Consider the following 9,112-nt stretch of genomic DNA (forward strand, 5'->3'; position numbering starts at 1 on the left):
TTTGTGTAAGTTTGAAACAAATTTGAGGCTAGTGTAGAGTTATATATAATATGCAGATAATTAAAAGGTAATCCATTTTTCTAGGCCATTCCCTAAAGGAGATGAAAGAAAAAAAGCTTGTTTGAGTGCTCTGTCTGAGGTGAAAGTGCAGCCTGGTAAGATGGGATTTAGTCATATAAAATTGTGGCTTTTGCATTCAAGATGATTATGTGTTTTCTGCAAGCAAATCTTGAAATCCCTATGAGTGGTGGCTTGTAGAGATTTCAGTTTTGGTGCTGGTGGTTGTTCTTGTTCGGTTGTTTCTTTCTTGAAAAAAAATTCAAATATTTTTTGTCCATCCAATAATTTCTATATGGTACATCAAAACTTACCCAAAAGCAAGTTGGAAAATGCATATAGTGGATAAAAATAGAAGTGTGTGTCTGAAGAGGAAGGATAAAGAAATTCTTCTGCTTTCTGCCACCTTATTTTTTAGAAAGACTTGGTGTTTCTGAGAGGTTTTGTTATCTCAAGAATGAAGAATGTCCAGTTCCTTTAATTCTCCCATTTCTACCATTAGGTATTCCCTTGAAATATCATTATCTGAGGGTACTCTCAAATCTTGAACATACATTTTCCCAGCCTGAATCTTCTCTTTAAAATGGAGTTTGATGAAAGCTTTTCCTGACCTCTGACAGGTCTCAGACCTTGTACCATGTGTTGGTGGCTGAGGGCACTGCCCACTGAGGCTGCTGCCACATCTAATTCAGGACTGTTGTAAGAGATGTCCTCTCTGTACCTTTCTGTGGTGCAGGTTCTGCAGTATTAGCTCAAAACTGTATTTTATTAGTTTCTGGAAACCTTTCACTAATGCAAAGGATACCACAGCCTTCATGGCTCACAGACTGTAATTATCAGTTCCTCTCTAACATTAATTCAAAACTATGTACTGAAGTTGTAGACACTGACACCAGTTATTGTCCAGCTTGCATTGTCTCACTAGCCAGTGGATTTGTTCTCAGCTGTCTGCTGTTTTGCAGGCTGTTACTTGCCCAGCAATCCTGAAGCAATTGTTCTGGATATTGATTACAAATCAGGAACACCTATGCAGAGGTACCATGCTCTTGTTATGTTTATTTTTATATTTTTATATATATATATGCACTTGTTACTTGTTAAGTTAATTAATGACATTCAAGTATTTTTGTATAAATTTTTGTTTGGCCAATTGCACTCATCATCATCTTTGTTTCTTCTGTAATTTAGTGCAGCAAAAGCACCCTATCTGGCCAAATTCAAAGTGAAACGATGTGGAGTCAGTGAGCTTGAAAAAGAAGGTGAGTAACTGCAACTTAATCATTGACACTACTAATTAATAGTCAGCAATTCCTTTAAAACTGCCTGCTTTTAATGACCTGCACCACTGCAGAAAAATTATTTCTATGTTGAACTTTATCTGCCATGGTTCAGCTGAGAAACTGAACTGGATCAAAGGAAGAGAGAAGAAAATGTTGAAAACTTAATTTTTTTTAAAGTTCCAAGAAGCAAGCCACATAGGACTCTTGAAGAAATTATAACAGTTACTTTAGACTAAAATAGAAATCCCTGGCCTTTTCTGGGTTTTTAGACAGTAGCAAAATCCAGGTTTTGGCAGCTTTTCTCTCACAAGACATTTTGTGGGAGTCTCCAGCTGAGTAGCTCAATGCATTTATCAGGTAAATCACAAACACTGCTGTGAGATGTTCTAATTCCAGAAGACAAAGGGGACCATCTTACGATAATTACCTTGTAAGGCAGAAATATCTGTGGTGCACCCGCAGTGGAATGCTGTGGGTTGGAGTGCAGAGGGCTTGTCGTGACAGAAAGTTAGGAATTAAAGTGCATGTCTGGGTTTTGCTTGTTTCTCTTGCTGCAGGTCTGCGCTGTCGCTCTGACTCCATCAATGAAAGTGAAGAAGAGGATGAGGACAGTCAGAAGGTCTGCTGGCAGGCAGCAATCTTTAAAGTGGGCGATGACTGCAGACAGGTACAAAGCTGTTGGGCTTTGCACTTACAGGAGACAGATTTGTAGGTGGTAATGCATAAGAAGGAAATAATTTTAATATAGAAATATTTTTCTTTGGAACTTTGGTAATCTCCGCTAGTTGTGGACTGAGAGGGAGAACTGTGTGGTACCCCTAGAGAAATTCTGGTTTGGAAATAAAGGCCATTCTGTCAAGACAGGTTTACCAAGACTTAAATTTTTTTTTACAGAGTTTATTTCTCAATTGAGCTATTGGTAATATAGCTTTAGTTCCTAAGGTGGGATCTTGTACATTGAAGTTTGATTGATTAAGAGGCAATGCTGGTTATTATCCCTGGAGTTATTAATAGCCCTTTTATCAAAGGGTGATAGGCAGTTCATTCTTAGGTCAGCAGTTAAATCATCAGTGTTTCTTGCTGCCCACTCACACAGCATTTATCAGTTCCCTTTTTGATTTCCCCCATAGTGCATGCACAGGCACACATCTGCACACCTGCTTAACTTAATGTGCACTTCAGAGTTCTTCAGAGCATGTTTATAATCAAGTTTATGACCTGTAACCCCTGTAATGTTTGTGCAATTTTTTTCTTGTCTGACAGGACATGTTAGCTTTACAAATCATCGATCTCTTCAAGAACATATTTCAGCTGGTAGGCCTGGATCTTTTTGTGTTTCCATATAGAGTGGTGGCCACAGCTCCTGGGGTAAGTGGGAAATTAATGTAGTGCTGTAGAAAATAATTTCTAATTAAAAAATTCTTTCTTCCAGTACACATAAAAATTCCATGCTACAAGGAAGTACTGCCCATATTACTTATGCCAAATATTTGGAGTGCCAGCAATAGAGTCTTTCCTCTCCTGTTTCCTGCTTTTCTAAAGCTTTTGGCTCTGAAATTTTGCTGCTTGCAAATGTTTGATTTCTGGGACTATTTTGTGCAAAGTAGTGAGAAGTCACAGAGTTTGTCTTAGTTGCATAGAAATCCTAAAAGAGAGGATATACTTTTTTAAAATTAATAAACTAGAAATTCTGTATTTGGTGATCTATAGGCTTCCCCAAATTTCTCAGAGAACCTATATGACTGCCAAGAGCCATGAACAAAATACATATTTGGGAGCATGCTTTACAAAAGTCTTCCTTTTCTTCCACTCCAGTGTGGTGTTATTGAATGCATTCCTGACTGCACATCCCGTGACCAGCTGGGCAGGCAGACAGACTTTGGGATGTACGATTATTTTACAAGGCAATATGGAGATGAATCTACCCTTGCATTCCAGAAGGTAAAATATCAGTGGGCAAGCATAGCAAAAAATCAACTGAGGAACATTCTACCTATAAGAAATAATGACAAATAATTGTAAAATGACTACTATAATGTTGTGTCTAGTTCCTGATGCTGATAATCCATTTTTAGCTATTAGTGAGTTAGCTAAAGAAGTAATTGCAGCTATAGATATATGGAGAATGTCATTGGACATCGCTTCAAACTAATCATGAATGGAAGAAAAGAAAAAAGCTTTGTTTGTCAGTCTCATCTCCTGATGGAGAGTTATTAAATTCTTTAAGTTGTTCTGATTTGTTTTTACTTGTTGTTTGTACAGGCCCGCTATAATTTCATCCGCAGTATGGCTGCCTATAGTCTGCTCCTGTTCCTGCTCCAGATTAAAGACAGGCACAATGGCAACATCATGCTGGACAAACAGGGACACATCATTCATATTGGTCAGTCATATGCACCTCTGAATGTCAATTATTACCTTTGCTTTCTGCTCTTAAGTATTGCAGATAACAGCCAGTAAGCCATTTCCCCTGTGAGATCCATCTGTATATTGGTTTCACTGTTTGTAAACATACATGAAGGTTTTCATGCCTTCGTGCCAAGTGTTGTGTGTTTGTGTTGGCTGCTTCTGTGTAAATTTAGCTCTGGAAAGTTTTGTCAGGTTCAGGAAAGTATACCCACAAATGTATGGATGACACATGTTTGTGTAGTCATGCATGGATACGTGTGTGTGTATGTGTTTAATTATAGAAATGTGTCTTTGGTTTCCTTTCATCACTGCAAGGGTATGAATTAAACTTGACAAGTAAAGTTATATAGTTGTGTGAGGCTGTAATCTCTGCTTTAGCTTTGCTTTTCTGGAACTGCACAAATATTTCAGCGGTTTATTTGATGTCACCATTCTTACATCTGTTCTCAGGTCATGGTGATGATGCTTTTGTTGGTATTCTTACACTTCACCGAAGCTTTTTTCCAGTTGCAGTTAAAATGTTTGCATTAATACATGCAATCCACATCTCTTGCTTCTGTCAGCTTTAACAACATACAATTAACCAACAAAGCTTATGAGGCAGTTTATCTTTTGTGCACAGATTTTGGATTCATGTTTGAAAGCTCACCTGGTGGAAATCTGGGCTGGGAGCCTGACATTAAACTGACTGATGAGATGGTGATGATAATGGGAGGGAAAATGGAGGCAACACCATTCAAATGGTTTATGGAGATGTGTGTCAGAGGCTATCTGGCAGTCAGGTAAGGTGTTCTTAGCTGCTCACAGTGGAAGTTCTTGCATGCCCAAAGCCAGATGAGAAGATAAATAATAACAAATGTTGATTTGTAGGGAGTCTGTGCTTGGTAGTCTTGCAAACTTTGAAACAATGTAATATTCCTGCCATTTTACAGCTTATCTGTGTTGTATTTTTTCTGTCCTTATGTTATATTTTAAAGTTTTATGTAGTCAGTTTATAAATGTGATGTTTCACACATTCCCTCACACAATTTAGTGCACTGTTAATACAATAAGAAACTACTGTCTTGGAATCAAGATCATTTTGGCTCCTTGAGGGGAAACAGTCTGAACAAAGTTCTTGTGGCAAAGCAAATGTGTCACTCGAGTAGCAGAGTAATAGTCTGGTAGCTAATAAATATTCTGAGCAAGAGGACAGGAAGGAGAAGGGAAACTGGGCTGATGTAGCAAAGAATTACCCAGAGTAATTAAGATTAAAAGATAGTATGCTCCTGTGTGGTGTTGCTGGTTTCAGCCTTTTGTACTGTTTTGGTGCACTGCTTCACCTTTCTGATGCCAAAGAAATGTTGTTTGCTAAAGCATTACTTTGCATAATCCTTGTGAGACTTCATCTTGCAGCATTCTGAGTATCTGACAGTCCAGCATAAAGGAGTGACATTTAATTAAAGTGACAGATTGCAAGCAATGGTATAGCTTCACCAGCAAATGTAAGAGGATTATCTGTGTTAATTTAATTACAGAAAAAGGTGGGATCCAGCTCGTTGAACTCCTCAGCTTGCCTGCTCTACCTGCTAAGGCTGCAGGAGTTCGAATGCTCTGATGTTTTTGTCCTTTTTCTCTAGGCCTTACATGGATGCTGTGGTCTCACTGGTTACGCTGATGTTGGATACAGGGCTGCCCTGTTTCCGAGGGCAGACAATCAAGCTGCTGAAGTAAGTCAGCAATATGTGTGAGCTGGAAAATGTTTTTTATTAAAATGTTATGTCAATTGTACCAAGTGGTTTCACAAGAAGTAGGTACTTGCAGGAAGTGAAATCACACCTGGCTGAGCTAGTGCAAAGACACATTTGTACCACGTTCAAAGGAAGCCTCACTAATATTCTCTTATTTGATTGTGATTTTCTGCATATAGACACAGGTTCAGCCCCAACATGACTGAAAGGGAGGCTGCAACTTTCATCATCAAGATCATCCAGAATTGTTTCCTCAGCAACAGGTTTGGCTTCTATGCATGTCTTCTCCCTATGGCTAAAGGAAGGCCATCAGGCTTTGAGTAGAGCTGGAAAGCAGAGTTTTACCAGTCAGATACCAAAAATTTTTGAGTTGTTGATATCCAGATAGTGCAGGATAGGTTGGTTTCAGCTTGGTTTCTGAATGTGCTGCATCTCCTCTGTTTTGTGCTGGGAAGGAGGACTTAAGTCCAGGATGGTCAAATAGCAAAGCTGGTTAGGCTAAAGAATAAATGTAATAGTTAAACATCTTAAGTGCATGTTTTATTATGCTAGATAATGCAGACTTTGTGGGGTATATTGGAGAGTCTAATACAAACTCTTGTATAGTTCCATATGGGGTCATCTTGAGACCAGTGCCACTCACTGGCTCAGATACAGCACCACTGGAATGGAGGTTCCAGTGCTCACTAGTGCACCTGCTCAGAATCTTAGATTAATATTGGGGAGTGAAGACTGTGTGAATGTGCTGTGTGAATGGCCAGAACCAGCTTTGTTCTGTCAAGCTTGAGCTTCTCTACCTGTGGCATGGTTAATCTGTGACCTGAATAACCTCTACCCATGCATAATTGAGTTATCTGTAACAAGCTGAGATTTGTTTGCTCAGTCACTCATCAGGGATGCTGCTGTTAATGCTGTTATTTCCCCTGCACTTTTATTTTCATTATTAGCATTCTCCTTAATTAAGATGACTTTTATTTCCACATAATCCTGTCTCCATGCAGCCCTGATGATCTCAATTCATTCATTATGCATTTCCTTCTAAAACAAACTGCGAATGCCATGTGATGTGCTTGTGGCTTATCCAAACACAGGATCCAAGCTGCTGATGCTGTTGCCACACTGGGGAAGCGTGGAAATACTTTTTTATGCTATTTTAAACAAGAGCAGGATGTTTTGTGCTGTCCATAACAGTAACTGGCCCTTCACAATGCCTTCAAAGAATGGAGGGCTAGTTTTGATTAGCAGCTGATTTCCTTCTCCCATGTTTTGTCTCTGTGGGATCCTGATGAAAGTTTCTTGACAATGGGCGTGGTGTTTTTTTAAACTTTTCCTTACTTCTGGTTTGCTTTTCTTCTCTAGGAGTAGAACATATGACATGATCCAGTACTACCAGAATGACATCCCCTACTAGACACTAGAGATCCACTGCCGAAGTGAGACGTGCAACCCCGTGCCCTCACTCCAAACTTGTGACAAACAGGACTTGCTCTGTCACACCTCGCTATCTTCCACCCTCTGTGTATGTGTGTGTACATGTTGGGTACATGTTTCCTGACCATTGGAACAATCAGTTCTGATTCATTCCTTTCTCTACACCAGGTTATATATATTACTGGTTTTCCCTGGATGTTTGGAGTTGGGTTGCAATCACAATAAAAATTGTATTACAATTGTGAATGTGTGACAGTGGTAAAGCTTGAAGAGTTCGATAATATTTCATGCAATGCGAGGATTTTATAGTATCTTTAAAAAGTAAATTAAACCCTTTCCTGCACAATCGCACAAAATGCCATGGAAGGGAAGGGTATGGATTTCTCTTTGGAAACAGAAATGTTAACTTGTTCCAATTTTACTGTAGAAAAAGCTTGATAATCATCCACAGTGGTGATGTCTATGTAGCTGTGTTCATATTTTGCACTGTACATGGTCCCTACTACATGGTCAGTATTTCATATGTACATGAAGAATGTATTTTTTCCTTTTGTGTGTTTTAAAAAGAGACTCTACTGAAGATATATTTAATCTATAAAATATAATAAAATACCTTAGACTTCGTGTCTGTTGCAAATGTTTTGCCCTGTGCTGTTTTTAGTGTATATACATCAATCTGCACATTTATGCACTGTTCATTATATTATGCCCTTTCTTTCTAATTTAGAAATCTAATTTCTTCTTCAGCTGCTTGTCCACTTCAAGTGACATTTTTTATTCGTAAAATAAAGGTTTAGTGCAAGAGCTGGAATGTAGGACTAAGGTAAAGCTCCCCAGTGTTGCTGACTGACCTCTATCCTGGGCTGGGACATAGGTCTTTTGGGGTTTTTTTCCCTATCTACATGCTTGTCCTTCTACATGGGCTCTTCTACACAGGGGCTGTCCCCTGCAGGGGATTTTTTTCCCCTCTTTAGGGCTTTTTTTTCCCTTTCGGATGCTTTTCCCGAGTGTCCGGGTCGTGCCCTCAGGGAAGGAAGGGAGTGCCCGGCCTGGGCAGGGCCCCGGGGCGCCCCCTGGCGGCCCCCGCCGCTGCGCCAGCGCGAGCCTCGGCGCGAGGGGCGGCCGGCCTGACATCCAGCCCTGAGGGACAGCCAGCCCTGAGGGACAGCCAGCCCTGAGGGACACCCAGCCCTGAAGGGCGCCCAGCCCTGAGGGGCGAGGGCGACACGGGGTATGGCCTCGAGGGCTGAGGGGGACACAGCCCCCAGGGGTGAAGTTTGGAGGCGTCGTGAGAGAGAACGGAGAACAAGCCCTGAGGGCTGAAGGGGACGCGACACACTATTCCGAAGCACAAAGGGTGAGCAGGTCACGGGTCCGCACCCCGAGGATGGCACAGCGCTGAGGGGCGGAGGTGTCGTGAGAGAGACCCAGCCCCGGGACGGGGCCTTGCCGTGAGGTGGGCCCGGCCCTGAGGAGGGGCTCTGTCCTGGGGTGGGCGCAGCCCTGGGGTGGGGTTCTGTGGTGTGAGGAACGCCCCGCTCCATTCTCGTGACGGTCAGGCTCTGGGGCGCCGTTATTACCCTGAGGGGCATGGTTTGGGGCCGGCGGTTTCCTCAGAAGCTGGGCTGTTGCGGCAGGTCAGGGTGGTCTGCATTTGAGGGGATGGTAGGTCGATGATATGGCTGTGCCCACGCCTTCCCCTTGGGAGTGTGCATTTCTGAGCACCTCTGAGTCAGCTCTTAGTCTCCCGGCGTGTCCCTGGGGTCGAGGCAGCAGGAACTCTTCAGCCCGAAGCCAGGGTGACTGAGGAGGTCCCTGCAGAGAAGGGAGCATCACTGAGCTCACAGCTCAGGGAGCCTCAGAGAGGGCAGCCAGAGCAACGTGTTTTGGCTCTGCCTTCAGGGTGGGTCTTGTGCATGGTGGAGTGGAGGGCCTGCCCCTTTTCCATTGTGCGCTGCATTCAAAATTTACATCTGCTTTTGCCATGGGTGTTAAAGTGTGTCTTGTTTCTTGCCTGTGCAGTGGGTGGCTCACAGCAAAGTGAGCCCCTTTTCTCATTATGGGGAGGTGCCATTGGCTTTCTAAAAAGGTTTGGAGGCTCATCAGGGAGAAGTAGCATGCAAGAACTGCTTTAATTATTGATTTAATTCAGATTTATTACATAACCATCTGGGACATGGAGTAATTTTGGTGCTCTGTGCCTGC

General features: G+C 42.0%; 1 protein-coding gene across 2 annotated transcripts in view; it reads left to right on the plus strand.

Moving 5' to 3' along the window:
* PI4KA (phosphatidylinositol 4-kinase alpha) overlaps positions 1 to 7,544 on the plus strand; it is a 54,055-nt gene extending 46,511 nt beyond the window's left edge. For both annotated transcript variants that reach the window (XM_041488437.1, XM_041488438.1), the window contains exons 45-55: positions 85 to 155; positions 1,020 to 1,092; positions 1,246 to 1,316; positions 1,895 to 2,004; positions 2,601 to 2,705; positions 3,153 to 3,278; positions 3,600 to 3,720; positions 4,369 to 4,528; positions 5,366 to 5,455; positions 5,656 to 5,739; positions 6,836 to 7,544. In XM_041488437.1, coding sequence (XP_041344371.1) covers positions 85 to 155; positions 1,020 to 1,092; positions 1,246 to 1,316; positions 1,895 to 2,004; positions 2,601 to 2,705; positions 3,153 to 3,278; positions 3,600 to 3,720; positions 4,369 to 4,528; positions 5,366 to 5,455; positions 5,656 to 5,739; positions 6,836 to 6,887 — 1,063 coding nt within the window. In that variant the 3' untranslated portion in view covers positions 6,888 to 7,544. The remainder of the gene's footprint in view (positions 1 to 84; positions 156 to 1,019; positions 1,093 to 1,245; positions 1,317 to 1,894; positions 2,005 to 2,600; positions 2,706 to 3,152; positions 3,279 to 3,599; positions 3,721 to 4,368; positions 4,529 to 5,365; positions 5,456 to 5,655; positions 5,740 to 6,835) is intronic.
* The last annotated feature ends 1,568 nt before the right edge of the window (positions 7,545 to 9,112 follow it).

The sequence above is a fragment of the Pyrgilauda ruficollis genome, unplaced genomic scaffold (assembly GCF_017590135.1).
Source record: "Pyrgilauda ruficollis isolate IOZ18807 unplaced genomic scaffold, ASM1759013v1 scaffold9, whole genome shotgun sequence".
NCBI classification, from domain to species: domain Eukaryota; kingdom Metazoa; phylum Chordata; class Aves; order Passeriformes; family Passeridae; genus Pyrgilauda; species Pyrgilauda ruficollis.